Here is a 20017-nt window from a genome sequence, read left to right as displayed (position 1 = left end):
AAATTTCATTTTTTAGATTTTAATTGTAACATGACTGAACGCATGAGTTAACTGACTATGATTTTGTAGGCAAATTATACTTTAACTTGCAGAAAGAAGCATTAATCTCTTTTACTTATCACCTGATGAATTACAGTCCTGATAGCATAAAGTCTAGATTTGCTTCCAGAAATCTGGTCTAGCAAGCAATGCCCATGGCCCATGAATGAGTGAATTTAAAAAAAAAGCTTCCAAAGGGTTTTTACTTCAAGTGAACTTCTTCAAGCATTTCCCTCCGTTTTCAGAGTTTTCCAAAGCTACTGCCAATGGCCGATCTGGACGTCCCAGGACAAATCTCTCCGGATTTCTTAAATGGATGCAAGAAGTGGCTGTTCAGCTAACCATTTTCTCCCTGCTGCATTTGGCTTGAGTACCTCAAAGTGAACCTGCAACCTCTTCTCTTGCTGACCACACCAAATTTTTTTTTTGCGTCTTCTGAGCTTTCCTCCTTCTCCCAAAAACATGGAGCTGGAGAGTCTCTTTATTCTTAGGACAGCTGAATCTTGGCCTTTGTTCTGAGGTGCAAGGATTTTGCACCTTCCTGAGTCATATTCTGGAACTTGTCGGGTTGAATTCTGAATAGTCACGAGATCTTCTCAGTTTTAGCCTAAACGTAAAGAGACAGCTCAAAATACAACAATCTTAGAAACCTCCTAATTGTAATGAATCAGAAGCATTAAATGTATGTAATTTTGTCACTTCCCCGAAAAGTGCTGCGGTTGAAATACATTCTTTCCTCTCATCTTCCTCATGGCTGAAGCACTTGCTGCATTGTCCCTTGATGTTAAGCTTAGCAGATTGGCACTTTAAAAACTGTAGGTATGTTAATGCATCGTTTATTTGTTGTGCTGTGTTTTAGCAATTATTGGATGCAGTCAGCAAGCATTCTGTTGCACAATAACGAAACTGTAATAAGAATCTAGCAAATGGGTGAATTCACAGTCTAAAGAAACCAAGTATATGCCGTTCCAGAAAAATGTCTTAAAGTTTCATTGATATTTATCATACAATTGCTGTTAAAGTTGCATTCTTGTCTACTGGGTAGTTGTCATTGATGAGAAAATACTTAAGGGAAGCTTTGACCATTTTGTACATTGAAGTATAAAATCTTTGGATGAATCCCTCGGTGTCAACATCCTGATAGGTTACAGTTATCCAGAAACTGAGCTAAACTAGCTGTATAAATATAGTGGCTACAAGAACAGGTCAGAGGATAGGAATCTTCTGACTTCCACCCACAAAGCCCAGTTCTCAACTACAATAAAATACCCCACTTTTGAGTATAATCTGAGGTATGAACATAAATGGCTAAAAGATCATAAAGCAAGGATTCTTAATTGAATTGGCATCAAATCATCACAAACATAAAAGGAAATTAAGGATAAGCAAGGGGAGGCAATGGTGGTATTATCACTAGAGTTACGCTGGACTATTAATCCAGAAACTCCGTGTATGTTCTGGGGACCCGGGTTCAAATTCAAATGGTAGAATTGGAATTCAATAAAGAACCTGGAATTAAGGGTCTAAAATTGACCATGAAACCATTGTTAATGTTTCAGAAAAACCTATCTAGTCCACAAATATCCTTTTAGGGAAGGAAACCTGCCCTCCTTACCTGGTCTTGCCTACATGTGACACCATACCATAGCAACGTGGTTAACTCTGAACTGCCCTCCGGGCAATTAGGGATGGGTAATAAATGCTGGCCTAGCCAAAAATCCCCATATCCTGTGAATGATTTAATTAGAATTAAATTATTTACATGGAATGAAGCTGGTTGAAAAATCTTTTTTGTTTCTGCTTTCCATGAGGCCTCCTTCCACCAAAGATGCACTTTTTACCAGAGAGGGTCCATTTGACTGCTCCAGCTGCCTTCACTCACTGGAGGATCCATTAAGCAAGTTCAGTCAGCATTTTACTGCCATGGCTCTAAAGTGAATTCAAGACACATGGCTCAATAAAGGGATAGGTGGTTGGGAAGAGGTAGGAATGCATGACTTCTGCACATCAGCCTTGACTAAAGCTCAATAATAACAATGCATTCCCATTAAAATACTTGCTTTGTTAATGTCATCACACAATGGAGTGGCCACTTGGTACCAAGCATGGGTGACCTTTGAACCATACCTAGTGAAATGTCACTGCTTTAAGATGAAAACAGAAAAGAATTGATGGGATGTTAAAAATGGTAATTTCATCTAACTAAGCAGTTTCTATGTATGTATTTTCTGTCCTTTGATTTCTTCCATACGTGTCCTATTTGATATTGTATTCCCAGGTCTAGAATACATTAGTGTCGTTGCATTGGGATGCTCACTGTTCCTAATCAATATTCAGTGCCTCTAGTTTTACTTCTGCAAGATCTATTCCAAAGTAATACACTCTTTCCTTTGCTTTCCTTTTAGTGATTTCTCAATTAACTTGAGGTATGCAAGTAACAATTTCAGAGTTACCATTTGAACTTTTTGACAGCCCCAGTGCAAAACTTGATGCTGAATAGATTTGCAGCAATTAAAAATCTAGCTAGTTTTAATATATGCAGAGCAACAGTCTCCAGTATTTCTGTTTCTGCTGTTAATATTTAGTACCAAATCTCACTTAGACACTTAAGTTGAATACTTAATTGTTTGTGTATGTACAAATTATGGTACATAGTCTATTTTAAAAGGGCTATTTGTAACTGTTAAATTATTACTGATCTGAGCATTTTTGAAATTTCAACAGATGTATGAAGTGATTTAAACTCTAGTAATTTGCAAGCTACTTTCTTAGGCATTGAATAAAAAATGAAAAGGCTTTTATGCATCCTTGAAAATAGTATGCTTTTTGTAGAATTGAGCCACAGAATTGTGTTTGAAAAAAGTCAGATTATACTGAATCTTAATTAAAAATGTAAATTCAAGTGGTCAGTCAAAACAAGCTTCTTTCTAAAAGCTTTGAGGAAAACATTTCTGCATTTGAAATATTAATGATTTCTTTTATGTAATGGTAGACAATAATCTACAAATGGTTCTCATTAATCTTGCTAAGAATGCTTTAGGTTGCAATCTGTAAAGATGGCAATATAGATATTGCGTATTTCAGACCATTTTCCAGATTAGTTTGTAGTATTGTGGTTTTAAAAACCTATTGCAAACCCTGTGCATCCTGAACATTTAATTTGAAGGTAAGGAATCTTTAATTGAAGCAGTGAGTATTGTATATTTTCTTAAAACTCCTAACAGTTCTCTGCATAAAGCAGTTTCTGTTGAGCAGATATGCACAGTTAAACACACAAATCTGAAGTTGCTACATGAAATGTACCATTCTACCATTGGCTATGCAAATTTGGCAAAGTTAGCTGCTTGGATCGCTATCCAAGTTTATTGAATCATGGTATAAGGCTTTTGAACTTTTATTATATATATGGACTCAACAGAAAGATAAGGTTTATCTTTTCTAATACGACTACCATTTAATGGAGTGTACATTGCTTCCATGTAGCCTTCTAGCCCTGTGAACCCTTATTTCTTCTGCTTTTCCTTATTATTGGAGATCTATTTTCACAAGGTAAACTTTTTGCTTTCATTTCTTCTTCCACTCTCTCTTCTGCATATATTTACGCTAAAGTTGAAACTTTTGTATTCTGGCTACATTTCCTGCACTGTACATAGTCAGTCAGACTGAATAATTGTAAACAGGGATGCACTGATTGTTTGCTCTTATTGAGACCATCCTGTTCAAATCCATACCAAAAAAAAAGGCCAATGCAAGTTATTCACTTGTCACAGGAATAAATCCGTGTTTGACTAGTAGATTAAATTTATTTGATGATCGGTTTCTGAACATTAAAATAGGTGGCTTCACACTTTGGGAGGGACCTCGAGAAATTAACAACTTAACTGGCCGCTCATTTATTTTCTATTTCAAATTGCTGAACAAGCACAATTTTGTTGCAGCTTTTTGTTATGCAATCATTAAGACTACTCCCAAGATTTTATTTCTTTATCATGGGATATGGACATCTCAGTCTAAGCCAGCATGTATTGCTCATTCCTAATTGCTCTGGAGAAGATATTAATGAGCTGCCTTCATAAGTGCCGAATGAGCACAGGGACACCGCATTGCTATCAGTATGAAGGTCTTGTCTGGTCTTCCCAACTATCAGCCTGGCTAAAGTGTTGTGAAAGTTTGAGCAGTGGGTAGCTAGTTGTTTTACGTGATTCCTATGTAGTGGCAATACAAGTGGTATTCACCACTAATTGGATGCTGCAATCAGGCAAGGAAGTTTTGGCTAGCACACAAGAGTAATGTGGTAAATGAATTCCACTATCGGTGTGATCCCAGATATTTCAGCCATACATCTCGAAGGCTGATAGATCGTATCAAATAGCTCTTTTCAATAAACAAAATGCTACTGACTTGTGCCCAACCAGCTCATGCTTGCATAACTCCATGTGTCCAACATTTAGATGTGATTCTGCAAACAGACCAAATTTGCTTCATAATCCTGAGCATGTGAAGAATTGTGCCTACAGCCAATTTAGAACTAAAAGTTGGGCTTGCAGTATTTACATTTGTGTGTACTGGAAGCTACATGTATTAATGCATGGAGCCCTGTTCTTTGCAGGAAGAAGGAAAATGTACACATACCACAGTTATTTTATTGCAGCAAAGCAAGTGGAAGCCATTCTCAGGTTCATTTTGAAAGTCAATACCTTGATCAAACAGTCAACCTACCTGGTTTAAAATTTGAACCAAGCTCGATGGTTGGTTGACTGTCAGTTAGCATTGACTAGTGCATCATCCATAGCGATGCCTCTACCAATCAGAAACCTCATTACCAATCAATCAGTACTCTCATCATGTCAGTGTTGCTTTCTCTTTGGGCCAATTCACAAGAAATACCAATGAATACAAGATGAAAACATTCAATAGATTGAGTATCGATGAAAAAGAAAGACCATGTCCGTACTGTCAAACAACTACTTAAAATTTCATGTTTTTTTGTGGCCCTTCAGTTGAGTGTAAACCTAGCTTTGGCCTCTATTACTAATATTTATTCCTCATGTTTCGTTTTGTCATCTTTGTTTTATTAATTGGTAGTAGTGCATTCATTTATTTCCTGTTTTACAATTGTTGATATGTTCTGTAATAATGCAAACCTAGAACTTTGCGGAGAGAGGAGTGCAGAAGTAATGCATCTACAATACCTTAGTGCAGTTCTTTTGATAGTGTAGATTTTGGGTGACAGCACTGATATTTGGACTGCCTAGATAGACAATGAGCCACCCATCTGCAAATTTACAATGTCCATAAAGAAGGTTGAAACTTTCAACTATTTCAAAACGTTCAAAGACTTCATGGAACATGCTTAAATTTGCATTTATACATACTGCTTTAGAGTTAGATTCAGAAGGTTTGCAAGAAAACTGTTAAGTTTTGAATTGAAGTTCAACATTTATTTTCAGTGAGAACCCTGCTTTAGTTTCATTAAAATTTTGCATTATTTTGTGATATTCATTAACTTGGTACCAAACTGTGCTTTATTTGGTCATAGCAGACGATAACCGAGCAATTCTGTTTCCAAGTAAAGGTATTTATTTTCTAGACCTTGCGTGTTGCTGAGAAAAGACACGAGACATTTTGCATTCATCAGGACAGGCACAAGAATGCCGAGATTCAAAGGGAGCGGCAATTTATCTTTCTGAAAAAAAGAGGGAAAGGTACCCTTTCTCATTTTATGATTTGGTCCATTTGAAATTTGGCAATCATGTGTTTATCCTGATAAGTGCATGATGAAAAGCTTGACAGGACTTTTTGTTCCAGCAATACTCATTTTCTAGATGTTGATTTGTTTCACAAATGATTTGACATCAGCATTTAGTATAAAAGATCAAGTGAATGCACTTATTTTGTCCTTATAAGCAGCTGTCCTGATCAGCTGGTGGGATTTATACTGACCTGAAAAATTCACCTGATAACTCTAAGTTGCACAAAATTGGACTCAAATTTTAATTCAGTCTTGATTTTATTTTCAATATAAGGTTGTATGGAATCTCATGGATTTTATAAATCTGCTGGCCAATCCTGAGTAAGAGTGGCAATAGTAATATATTGAGCTATTTAGAGTCTCTTACACAAAATAAAGAAAATAATGCATCTTTAATTGACCTCTGACATAAAGTATTAACAATATTATAATCAAAGTCCTCTCTAGTGCAACTGTAGATAGTCACAGGAAATTTCATTGAGTACAGTTGAGACAGATGTTCAGATTTCTGGGGGGCTCTTTTTAAAATGCCTAGTGGAGATGACGTGTGTAATTATACTGTACTGAATGTTGAACAGCTTGCCAATCCAGAGATTGCAATTGAAGATGGCAGAGCAACAACAAATTCTGTCGTCTGTCGAAGAAAGCTTGCACAGAAAAGAAGGCCAGTCTGGCACATTAAGGCTAAACGTTAAGTTTAAAAGATTAGAGGGAACTTTACTCTGTATCAATCCCTGTGCTGTCCCTGTCCTGGGAGTATTTGAATGGGACAGTGTCAAGTGATGTTTACTTTTAGATTAAAAGAATAGATGAGGTTTTACTCTCTCTAACCCAGTGCTGTACTTGTCCTGGGAGTATTTGATGGGGACAGTGTCATGGGAACTTTATTTATTTTGTAAGAGTAGAGTTCCACAGCAATCAGTTGATGCCAAATGCAGGACTTACACAGTTAATGGTATGGCCCTGCTGAACAAAGAGTCCCAGGGTGCAAGTTCATAGTTCATTGGAAGTGGAGTCACAGGTAGACAGGGTGGTGCCAAAGGTATTTAGCATGCTTGCCATTATTGGTCAGTGCATTGAGTATAAGAGTTGCAATGTCCTGTTGTGGCTGTACAGGACTTTGGAATACTGCATTCAGTTACTGCATTCAGATTAGCCAAAGTCTTTCCCCTTTTTGATAGGGGAGTCCGAAACTAGAGAGCACATGTTTAAGGTGAGAGATAAAATGGACCTAAGGGGCAACTTTTTCTCACACAGGTGGTGCATATATGGAATCAGCTGCCAGAGGAGATGGTGGAGGCAGGTGAAGGAGATGGTGGAGTATATGAATAGGAAGGATTCAGACAGTTATGGGATAAATGCTGGCAAATGGGACTAGATCAATTTAGGGTATCTGGTTGACGCAGCCATTGGACCAAAAATCTGTTTTCGTGCTATACGACTCTATAACCTGATCATCCCTTTTTCACTGAAATTTTCTGTTAACGGACTTCTTAATGCTGAATAAATATTATTTGCTATTGATCAAGTGGTACAAGTAACAGGCAGAGAACCTGATCAATATTTCCAATTTGCAGCATTCATGAAGGTCTACTGCCTTTCAAAGCTTTCTGCTCCATTGTTGAAGGTTGGAATTCTTCTGCTTTTGTGCTGTGCACTAGTTCTACAAGAACAGGGAGTTGAGACTTAATGACCAGGCACTGAACAGATAAATTACATGTTTACTGATTCAGCATATGGACATCAAACAGGTGTAGGCCACTCGGCCCTTCAAACCTATTCCATCGTTCAATAAGATAATGGCTGATCTGGTTTTAACCTCAGTTCTAATTTCCCCTCTTCAAAAATATTTTTAAAACTAATGACTTTATTGCATCTATTGACTTTTGAGGAAAGGAATTCCAAAGAAACTCAGCCCTCTTAGAGAACACCATGTATGTAATGTAAATCTATAATGGATATGCTAAAGGTAAGAAGCAGCAAAATGCAAAGAGTACGGAGAGATAGTGAACAGTAAAGAAGTGACTATGGTCTGAAATGAGAGGACTGAGAAGTGTTGAATTGCTACCATATGCAAACACAATGTCTTTGGAGGCTGCTATGAAGAGGAGTAACAAAGTGTGTGCTTTGAATGAGGACAGTGTGTTGTGTCCTTGCCAATGGAAACACATGGTCTGCTGCTAGCTGAAGTTTACCAATGAACCTAAAAAAGCTTCACTCATACTTTCTGCTCCTGTAAGATCTTTGGAAGCGCACCTTAAAGTTCTGGTAAGATGTTTATCGAATCATACAGGACAGAAGAAACCCTTCAGCCCATTGAGTCAGTGTACTGTTCTCTGCACTAATTGTCTCTGCCCCCAGATCTGCTGAATGTATGTCTTCGGAATCATCTCCCATTAAAGAAAACACTTGTGTATTTATAAAGGGCCTTTCATAAACAACTGACATCTCAAAATACTTCACAGTCGATCAAGAATGCAGATTATTGCTGGCAGTATATTATTACTGTTGTAAAGTAAAAATACAGCTCGCAGTTGGCAGGTAGGTAACTTCTACAAACAAGCAATGTGGTCATGACCAGATGTTGCTTGAAGAATAAGTATTGGTCAGACATTGGGGAATAGCTCCCATGCTCTTGTTTGAGAAGGCCATGCGACCAGTTACATCCCCCTGACTGGCAAAGACTCATTTGCCAGAGTTGAGGCATGAAACCAATGCAGCACTGTCTCAGCACTGCCTTGCAACTACACCGAGCAGATTAACTGGTTACTTCTAGATCTTTGTTGTATGCTAATTGGTTGCAGAGTTTTACCTTGAATGCAGAAAAATATAAATTTAAGAGAAACTGATCCCATATGAAACTTCATGGTGGACTTTTTATGGAAGGTACTGTTTACAGCAAAGTTGTTTTCCCCAACTGTCTCCTCTCCCCACTTTCCTAAATTCCCACTGTCACACATCTGGTTTGAAGGTTTTATTGCTGTGATTCTGTGATGATTAAAATTGGGATCCATATTATCAGTTAAGCTTGGCATACATATACATGTGTGAGATAAACTGTCCCTCTAAGTTGAGTAGCTTTCAAAAGACAATAGCGAATTTATAATTCACGCAACTATGAACAAACATCAATAAGTAGTTCATGCTTGTTTCTTCTGTTTCCTCAGAATCTTTCTGACATGCTTTACCTGAATAAAGCTTATAATAGAATTGTAAATCAGTTTAAAAGAAACTTGCTTTTATCTAACACTTTTAACTTGGATATCCTGAAGTTCTTAAAAGCCAGTGAAATAGTCCATATTTTTTTCTCTCTGCTTTCTATTCTTGAGTAAACCTGTTGAAATTCGACCTATGAATTGGTAATTTGTTGTGACTTTTCTCTTATTGTCATATCATTGACTACCTTACATGTTTGGGAATTGTACACTCAGTTTATGTTCAGACTGCAGATTTTGTCCAACAAACTCACCAGTCTGGGCTTAAGTATAAAAAGTTTTGGCCTAGGCTTTCAGAACAGGACAAGGTCTTCAGTAAGGTATAAAATATATTAACAAATAACTCTAAAGTCATTGTTAAATTTTGTGTTTTTAAAAAGGAACAAATGACAAATTCACAACAAATGGAGTGCATGGATGTTGACATATGGGAAAGAGTTTTGCTATTACGTTGAACAGATTAGCTTTGATGTTAAATGTTGACGCAAGTTCTCTGATTCACTATATAAGCAGAAATGAGGTGTATGGATAGGAGGTTTGTGTCCTGTGCAGAAATGTTAATATATAGATACTGATTCCAGAATTTACCCTGAAAATTTCTCATGGCTGTAGTTTAATAGAACTATGTTTATTTTTAAATTCATGATATTAAGTTTCTTGAGAGAGCATTAAAAGTAAGACAAGGCTCTCTTTGCTCTCTTTGGCTTCACTCGATGTAACAGTTGAAAAATTAAAACATTTTTGTAAGTAATCTATTAAAAACATTTCAAAGGACAGCAGCTTTATTTAAATCTTTATAGTTTTATTCCTAATGTAAGGTTTCATTTTTTTTTTGGAGGACAGATTTTTGCATCACAGATTAAACAATGTAGTTTTTCATGTTTCATCAAGTTGGCTACCACGTTCTTACAAAATCTAAATTAAGCACAAATATAAAATTCTGTCAATTTTCTTGTTCTCAAGGATGCAACTCAACTAAAGATTGCATACATTAATGTAAGTGTAAACAGTTTTAAAAACCTGTGTTTTAAAATGAGATTTTAAATACAGATTTTTCAGGTATGGTGTCAAAACAATTTGCAAAAAATTCTCCACGCAATAAGAAAGCAACACATGAAAACTCTGTTCTTAGTAAAGTAGTACAGGCAAGAATCGTAGAAGTATTTATGTAACACTTAAAAGCCTCATGACAAAAATTAATTCCTCCAAGTAGCCATTTATCCTGTGAACTGAAGGATATTATTGCTGGTACAAAACAATGCCAGCTCATAATTTATTAACCTGGTCTATTTAAAATATGAAAATTTTACTTCCTTTTATTGGTATGTTTTAAATACTGAACTACCAGAAAATAGATCTGCGCAAACATTTTGTTCACTATAAAGCAAAATGACTGGAAATGTGCTTTCTAATCGAAATTATTTGCTCTGTATTGCAAATGCATACAAGATATAGTGAATCTCCTCTAACAGAATACAAATGCTAGTTATATTTTGGTTGTTCTTCTATTTAAGATATTTTAAAAATTTAAATTTTTTGATAATGTTCTATTACTAACTAAAATGTGCTCACTGTTTTAAACATGCTTCAGAACTCTAAGTTACTTTATACGTTGTAATCATTAATTATATTGGCCAAAGTTTACACCTAGAGTGAAAGACAGCACTGAAATGGTTCTGTATTTGTTAAGGCTCACTCTGGACAACATAGTGGAATTAGAGAAATTGGCATGAAATGAGACCAAACTAAAGCTTCATACACTTAGGTACATAATCTAGCAACTAACACAACAGTTGTTTTAACTTAGCTGAAAACTGATGTTCCACAAACCAGCTGTTGTGACTTAAGTGAATATCTTAGCAAATTTTAATCCAATGACTGTTGTCCATCAACCATTAATTTTATCCAGAGTTCTTAATGGCAGAAGCAAAATTTTGTACTTAATTGCGTTGTCTGTGAACTGTTATTGTGTGGATACAGTGGAACTATTGCACTGAATAAATCTTTTATGTTCTGTATTGTATGTCATAGGCTAAAGACTGTCTGACTGCTAAGTCCACAGAACAGATGCCACATTCTTCACCTATTTTTATCAGCCGTGGAAAGCAGGACAAAAAAACCTATCAGGACAGTGAGGTCTGCTCTGTAGGAGATCTCACATGTAACTGTTTACAGCGTAAACTACTAGCTGCAGGAGACAAACATAGACCTGACCCCACGGGACCTTCTGCAGAGGGAGTGATTTCATGTATTGTGACATGTTTTTTAAAGCTTATAATCTGTTGCAAAATAAAAGCTTTGTACTTTAGTCATTTCATTGTGTATTTTTATACCCCTGAGTGGCATTAAATGTTCTGAATTTTTAAAAAAATTTGCTGTATTTTATAGAGGGAGCTAATATTATGCAATATTAGTGTAATTTATGTTTTAACAACAATAAAACTTTATGTAGCTACTTCTACCTTAGCTCCTTCCACTTCCTGTGGTGCTTCATGGGTGTTATAAGTCAGAATTTGACACACATTTTACATTAGAGTAGATGTTCAAAGGCTTGGTCAAAGGAGTAGATTTTAAGGAGAGAGAGGGATATAACTATGGAGGTTAGGGACTGCATAGGAAGAAGACCACTAAAGGCATAACCTCCAATGGTGAAGCAATTAAAGTCAGAATATTTAAAGATGAGAGGAAAAGCATTCAAAAACCAATGATGTTTTGAAATCCAGTTACAAGTGGCCTTTTTAGTTCCATACATACAGTAGTTTAATGTACAAATATATTGTAGTTTTGATTTCTACTTAATTTTTGCTTATTCTTGCAAGTTACATAGTTTTGTTCTTGGAGTTTGGGTTAGCAAGAGTGCACTTGGTATTCATGGTGTTGCTTTCTTGATCTGCTGCATTCCTTATATTGTTACTTTCCCAGCCAATGATGCCAGCATCTTTTTTTTAAAAAAGAAAGCCATAGTGGAAATTCAGTCCATTAGCAGACAGATCAGTCAAGGAGATTGCTCCATCATGACGCATGTCTTAAGTGTGGTTACCATTAAGTGGTGAGTTTTCTGTCACTTTTTTTGATCTGAGTTTTTAAAAAAAGGGCAATACTTGAGCCAGGACATGAACCACCCTACTGCAAAATTTCCAAATTTCATGGTTTTGTAGCTACCATGTTGACAGACTTGTGTTAATGACACTTAACTTCGGTGGCAATTCCTCCAGTACATTCATATTGCTAAAAAAAGACCTATGGATTTATCAAACCTGAGTGTTACTGGTGTGAACTAGCCTTGTAGCTGCAGTATTTGGATGCCTGGTCTATTTCAGGCTCTGATTAGGGATAAAGCCTGAGGATCTCTGATGGGGATATAGCAATGGTGATACTGTTGAGGCAGGATCACTTTGCTATTGTTGGAGATCATTGTCCAACAGTGGTGTGACATGAACATTGCCATTTGTCAGTCCAAGGCTGAATTTTATCCAGATTTTAGAACACCTGGATATGGACTACTATAGTTGCAAACTGTACTAACCACTGCATAATTAACAGTGCACATTCTCACCTGTGATATTATGATAGGGCATTGAAGCAGCTGAAGATGCTTGAGCTGAGGATACTGCCCTGAGGAACTCAGCATATCCTTGGATGAAGAGGATTAGTCTCTTAACAACCACAGCCATCTATCTTTGTGCTAGTTATGAATGCAGTGTATACAGAGTTAGCCGGGTTTATCACTGAATTTTACTGAAGCTCCTTAATGTCAACACTTGGACAAATGCTGCTAAGGGCAGTTTCTCATATCTCACCTCTACAATTTGGATTTTTCTATGCATGTTTGTACTGCTATAATGAGGTCCTTCCAGAACATACACTCAACATTAGTAAGCAGGCAGTTAATGTTTTAGTGTTCCTTGATGGTACTGTCAATTACATCTTCCAGTACTTTGGTGATCATTAGCTGTAAAGTAATGGGGTAGAATTGATTGGATTTGTATCCACGTTGCTATTGTTCCTTTTATACAAGAAGTTCAGCAAAAGTAGGGAAAGAGGAGCCATTGTTAAGGAGAATGTTAGAGTGCTGGAAAGAATATTTCAGAGGAGTTAGAGCCACTATATGTGGGTAGGGCTAAGGAACAAAAAAAGGGCAATTACATTGCTGGATATTGTCTATAGATCACTATTTAGTGGCAAAGATGTAGAACAACAAATTTGAAAGGAAGTTACAAAGAAATGAAAGAATTATGGAGCTGTTAGAACAAGGGAAGAACTGTTATCAAATTACAGATTGTTTTTGTTTTTTTTTCTACTATTCATTCATGGGATGTGGAGGTGTTGCTTACAAGCCCAGCGCTCATTGCACAGGGCAGTTAAGAGTTAACCATGTTGCTGTGGGTCTGGAGTCACATGTAGGCCAGACCAGGTAAGAATGGCAGTTTATTTCCCTAAAGGGCATTAGTGAACCAGATGGGCAATTGACAATGGCTTCATCGTCATCATTAGACTGTTAATTCCAGACTTTTATTGAATTCAAATCCCACAATGTGTCACTGTGGGATTTGAACCCAGTTCCCCAGAGCATTACCTCAATTCTTGGATTAATAGTCTAACAATGATTCCACCAGACCATTGCTTCTCCTGTGGCCATGTAAAGGGGAGAGACAGGCAAGAGTCCTTAGATATGTGCAGGAGATTTTTTTTTTTGCAGTAGTTTGTTACTAATCCAACAAGAAAGTAGGTACTTAGGCCTTGGGAATAAGGTAGGTCAAGTGGATCAGGCATTATTAGGGACATTTAAATTTAGGGGACTGTGATTGTAAAATACAGTTTGCTATGGAAAAGGACAAAGAACAGTCTAGAGGAAGAATAATTACTCGTTGCGAGCCTACATCATACAATCACAGAATTGTTGGCGTGAAGGAGGAGGCCAATCATAGGCATTCCCCCAATATGGTCAGAGAAACACAACTCTGGCCTGAAAACCTATATGAAAAAGTGCACTGATTCTTGAGCCCCATTACCTTGGGCTAACCTCAATGGTTAAGATTTAATCAAAGGAAACAAATTTCCCAATTCACCTGTCTATTGGGGTCTGTAACAGAAAGCCACTTACTGATCATGTTTCTACGCTTAACATTTGACAAGAACTACCGTTTATACTAAGAGTTCTAGCCACAGAAATTAAATTGTGAATGATTAACATAACATTCCACCAATTGAAACTCTAAACTCTTCCCAACTACCGACCTACCCCCATCCCATCCCATCCCATTTAAATTCCTACATACGCAAAGACATTATTGTTATGAATGGAGGGAAAGTAACTAGGGAAACACAGTTCAAAAGCACAAGTCCAAGAACTTGATATCTTTTGCTTCCCAAAATGCTGTTCTTCAGTCCCATTTCTCCAAGTTCTTTGAAGAAGGTATAGGGTGATTGGTACACCAATTACAACTACTTAGTTACTGGTTAAAGACAGCAGCTTGCAGCATGATATGAGCAATTAAACTGTATAAAGTGAGAGCAGTTTTGTGACTCTAAGTAGTCTGGAGGCTTCTGGTCCTCTACTGTAAATGGCCAAATTGTTCAACTGCCAGGAGGACATCAAAGAGCTCTCGTCATGCTGATGCGCTTCGGAATCCACAACTGGTCACAATTACACCAAGCAATCAGTAATCTGTCACTGGCCAAATCTCACTCCACATTTCCCAGTGCTGTGTCAACACATCTCACCCACTGCTTATAAAGCAACAGTCTAAACACCGAGTTCCAGGAACCTGTTTTCAAAAGTGCAGGTTTTTGATTTTTAAACACTCATTTTCAGTTCATAATGAAAAAGTTCATTTACATGGCTCCACCCTCAAAACACCATTTCAAAAATGTGTTTCATCACAAGCCATGAGATAGTCAATAAAGTGAGACTTCCATCCATAGTGTCTCTCAGCATGGAAACAGACCCTTTGGTCCAACTTGTCCATGCTGACCAAGTTTCTCAAACTAAACTAATCCCATTTGCCTGTGTTTGTCCCACATCCCTCTAAACCTTTCTTATTCATGTACCTGTCCAAATGTCATTTAAATGTTATAATTGTACCTAAATCTAACACTTCCTCTGGCAGCTTGTTACATATGCACACCACCCTCTTTCTCCTCCCACCTTAAAAATATGCTCCTTAATTTTGAACTCCCCCCATCCTAGGGACTTTAGCTATGTCCCACATGATTTTTATAAACCTCTATAAGGTCACCCTTCAACCTCCTACACTTCAGTAAAAACATCCCACCCTATCCAGCTTCTCTTTATATCTCAAACTCTGCAGTCCTGGTAACATTCTGGTAAATCTTGTCTGAACCTTCTTTAATTTAATAATATCCTTCCTACAGCTGGACAACTAGAAATGTACACAATACTCCAAAATTGGTTTTACTAACAGCCTGTACAATGTCAACAATGGCCTACTCAGTGGTCTGAGCAGTGAAGCTAAGTGTGCTAAATGCCTTTGAACCACACTATCTACCTGTGATTCAACTTTCAAACAGCTGTGTACCTGAACCCTAATGTGTTCTCTTCACCAACGCTAACTAGGGCCCTACCATTAATTGAATAAGTCCTGTCCTTGTTCATTTTAATAAAATACAATATCTTGCATTTATCCAAATTAAACTCCATCTGCCACTCCTCAGCCAACTGATTAAGATCCCTTTGTAAGTTTAGAAAACCTTCTTCACTGTCCACTATACTACCAATTTTGAGGTCATCCATAAACTTACTACATATGCCTTCTAAATTCTCATCCAAATTATTTATATAAATGACAAACAACAGTGGACCCAGCACTGATCCCTGCAGAACACCAATGGTCACAAGCCTCCAGTCTAAAAAGCATTTTATCTCCCATTGTCCAGTCCCCTCCCCCCACCCCATTCAAGTTTATATAATCTTTCAGCAATTTTTAAAACCTTTAACTTGTTCCAACATTTTACACTGCATTTGCAAACAAATTCTGTTCCAATGGTTAATATTTATGTTAAATGGTTGAAACAATGAACTATATCTGATTAGTTTTGCATTTGACTTTTAAACTTTTCAACGAATGCCAGTGGGTTAGGGATAATGTAGGTTAATATTTCTTTGTTTGTGATTTGGACATAAACTTCAAGGTGTAGAAGAACCCATAAAAATCCCAAAGTGTCTTTTTCTACAGCAGAGTACTTTCACTGATACTGATGTACTTTCTTAGCCAAACAGCCTATTGGCTTCTCTTGTCCCAACTCATCAGTCTGCGCAAGACTGCACCTACCCAAAGTCATTAACGTAATTTGCCATTGCAAAAGATCTGGAAAAATCTTAGGGGCAAATATTGTTTTTTTTTGGGACTGCCTTCAACTTCCACACATTCTTAAAAACCTCAATTTCTTATTTAATTTCAGTAACAGAGCATTCTATTAAAGCCTGCACTTCTGCTTGGCAACCAACACTCTGTTTTTGTCCCATTATATGTCTAAGTTACACTTGCTTTTGCAAATTCACTTCTGACTATATTTATTACTAAGTCAACTGTAATTGCTTAAACACGTTTCACATACGGTTCATGTGTTATTAAATAATGATATGACTACACAATTACACACTTCATCTATAATTTGGCTCATAATGCTTTGGTATGTATTCAGAGCAGCCTTTGACCCAAAGAGCATAATTTGACATTGGCAAAACCCACTTAGATTAGATTACTTACAGTGTGGAAACAGGCCCTTCAGCCCAACCAGTCCACACTGACCCGCCGAAGCGCAACCCGCCCATGCCCCTACATTTACCCCTTCACCTAAGACTATGGGCAATTTAGCATAGCCAATTCACCTGACCTGCACATATTTGGACTGGGGGAGGAAACCCACGCAGACATGGGGAGAATATGCAAGCTTCACAGTTAGTCGCCGAGGTGGGAATTGAACCCAGGTCTCTGGCACTGTGAGACAGCAGTGCTAACCACTGTGCCACCATGCCATGTTGCACTCGGTGCGACAAAAGCAGTTACTTCTTTAGCCTTGATGTTAATAGCATTTACCAGTACTCCTTCTATAGATCTAGATTCCTTAGGAAGAAATGAGGCACTGCCAGCCCATAAGTACAGTCTTATAATCGTATACAATGAAACTGCGATACACTCTCCACCTATTCCACCCACCAACACTTTGGCTCTTTCAAATTCTCTGCAGGGAAACCTAAATCCTTCTCAAGTCGGCTTTGTATCTCTTACTATAGATATAGGCTTGGCTACATCATTTGAAGATAAAGGTGTTATCAGACTTCGAGTCAAAAACACTTTACAAACATCATTAATCCTAACTACTTCTACATTTAATGCAGTGTTTACCTCCAGTCTTAGTGGTTATTAAACCTACATTTTGATCTGTGACATTTTGTTTGAAGTTCTTTTTACACTCATTCTTTCAAATTCCAACAAGTCCCACAGATTTCCCTCACCAGGTCAGCATTCTCAATGAACATGTCTCAGTTTGTTACAATGAAAACACTTCAGCCCTTGATCTTCACTTCCACCTTCAGTACATCCCTTTGAGATCATCTCAGAGTATTCCCAGCTATCTGTTCTTTATCACGGCTAATTGCCTTCCTTTTGTCATCCAAATTTCTTTCCCTTTTGAATTTGATGGTAATGGAAAAATGGATCAGGACACAATCATCAGCCTGTCTTCTTAGGAAGTTTGTGTTTTTAAATTCCACTAAAATGGAATTATTTTTCTACAGAATTTGTACACTGTTTCAATGTATAATGCTTATGTCCACTGGTCAAATTTACTTTGTTTAACCCTTTCGGATCCATTGTAGGTTTTTGCAGGCTGTTTCCTTCCATTTTGCAACCCTTTGACTACATGCCTCAGACACTAACTCATATGTAGCCTGTAAGCTCTTTATATAACATCATAATCCCTAGAAATCTGACAATGGAGCAGAAATTTCCTGTGGTTTGCCTGCCAACTTACTCTGCATGGGCAACATCCAGTTTCCTTTCAGCCAGTTCATTTGTCTCATTCTTGAAAAGAATGTAGAGGCATTTTCACAAACTTTGAGAAAAACAAACGTTTTTCTGTTGTTCACAATTTCATCTCCTGTTCGTGATTCTCCATCTCTAACATTTCCATACTCAAGTTGCTTTAACTGTGGCTCTATCACTTGGTTCTGATGTTTCACCACTGATGGGTTTTTTTTTCCCGTGTTTCTACTAAATCTTAAATGTTATGTTAATAATTCAATTATATGTGCCTTTCAAGCTTTAGTCAGGAACTCCATCATCTCCAAATAGCTAATTCAATTAACCTGGCTTCTGGAATTTCACTTCAAATAGTCAGAGACAACTCTGGCACCTGAAGGAAATTCTTTGCAAAGTTCTGGTGCCATTTCTTATTTGCAGTTCAGATCCTAGTGTTTTCTTTATGATTATCACCTACTAACACCGTATCCAAATCCTAACCAGCACCGTTCCAAAATGATTCCAGATGAGCTGCCATTTATTGTTAAGACCCACAAGTGAAAGTGCACCAGTTCTCAAATTCAGCTTCTCTCAGAGTCACCACAAAAATTAATGAATGTATACTTTGATTCAAAGTCCCAGATTTACCTGTATAATGGAACCAGGTTAATAGAAAACACTGACTAAGTTACCACACTTAACTGTTTATTATAAACATATGTTGTAGCCACAAAGGTTAACAAAACTATCAACATATAACTCTAGTTGAGGCTTGAACCCCTTTTAAAAATCCTCACACACAGACCACAAAAACAACTGGTGTTATGGGTGGAGGGAAAGCAAGTTGGGAAACCGTAATCAGTAGCACCAATCCATAAGATTTTGCAGGATCTTCCTTCGAGACCCTTTCTCTAGGTTATTTCACTTCTTTGCATAAGACAAGGACAACTGGTACTTCAATCACTAAATCTCTCAGTTGTTGATTAAAGGGCAGCAGTTTACAGCAACGGATGGGAGAAAAGAACCAGCTTGCATCAGACTTCAGGAGCTTTACTTAGAGAGATAGAGATACAGACCCTGCTCTTACAGCAGGCCACAGGCTTCTTTACCCTTTATTATAAACCCTCAAGCTGTTAACATGCCTAGCAGGCACTGAACCTATAATCTGGCAGGTGACATTTGGCATCCACAACTAGTCACAATTATCACAACCAATTAACAATCTGTTTTTGGTGCCTTTCATTTTGTTACACTTACACACACACACACAAACAAACAACACTGCCTTTCCATCTTATCTCTCCCCTCTGTTTGTAAAGCAACATAACGTAAATACTACTCTCAATGAGTTCCAGAAATATGTTTTCAAGAGTGCAGCAATTCCTGCCACAGTTCTTAGCTTCAAAAGTCCTTTTCCATCTGGTCACAGAAGAAAAACTGTTTAAGAAATGGCCTTTATAGTTTCTCTAAATATTGAACATTGTCACTTGTGCTCTTTTTTTCTTCATACACTCCTGTAAGCTGAGACAAATGTGGTGCCAAGGTCTTATCTTGGTTCAAATATGAACAAAACAGCTCAAATCTTGAGGTGAGGTGGAAGTGACTGCTCCCATCTCTATGCAGCAATTAACTGAGTGCGGCATCAAGATGCCGTAACAAAACTGGGAAATTGACGAGAAACCCTTCAAGTTGAAGTCATACTTGGCACCTATGAAAATGGTTGTGGTTTTTGGAAGTCAGTTGTCTAAGATCCAGGACATCACTGCAGGAGTTCCTCAGGGTAGTGTCTGGGGCTCAACCACCTTCAACTGCTTCAATTATCTTCCCTCCATAATAATTTAAGTAGTGAGAATGTTCGCTGATGAATCCTCAAGTACAGAAGCAGCCCGTTTCCACATGTCAGACCTGGACAACATTCAAGATTTGGCTGAACTGTAGCAAGTAATAGTTACACCCCACAAGCGAAATAGCAACGACCATCTCTAACAAGAGAATCTAGCAATCTCCTATTCCATCATTGATTCCAT

At 37.5% G+C, this 20017-nt stretch overlaps 1 protein-coding gene across 3 annotated transcripts in view; it reads left to right on the top strand.

Annotated features, from left to right (window-relative positions):
- Positions 1 to 11314, top strand: part of LOC122548846 (tyrosine-protein phosphatase non-receptor type 2-like) — an 86447-nt gene extending 75133 nt beyond the window's left edge. For 2 of the 3 annotated variants that reach the window (XM_043687695.1, XM_043687694.1), the window contains exons 10-11: positions 5630 to 5744; positions 11038 to 11314. In XM_043687695.1, the coding sequence (XP_043543630.1) occupies positions 5630 to 5729 (100 nt within the window). In that variant the 3' untranslated portion in view covers positions 5730 to 5744; positions 11038 to 11314. The remainder of the gene's footprint in view (positions 1 to 5629; positions 5745 to 11037) is intronic. The other variant, XM_043687696.1, reaches the window with a different exon arrangement.
- The last annotated feature ends 8703 nt before the right edge of the window (positions 11315 to 20017 follow it).

This window comes from Chiloscyllium plagiosum, chromosome 4, assembly GCF_004010195.1.
Source record: "Chiloscyllium plagiosum isolate BGI_BamShark_2017 chromosome 4, ASM401019v2, whole genome shotgun sequence".
NCBI lineage: Eukaryota > Metazoa > Chordata > Chondrichthyes > Orectolobiformes > Hemiscylliidae > Chiloscyllium > Chiloscyllium plagiosum.
The sequence above is the reverse complement of the archived record's forward strand: the minus strand, read 5'-3'. Positions and strand labels throughout refer to the sequence as shown.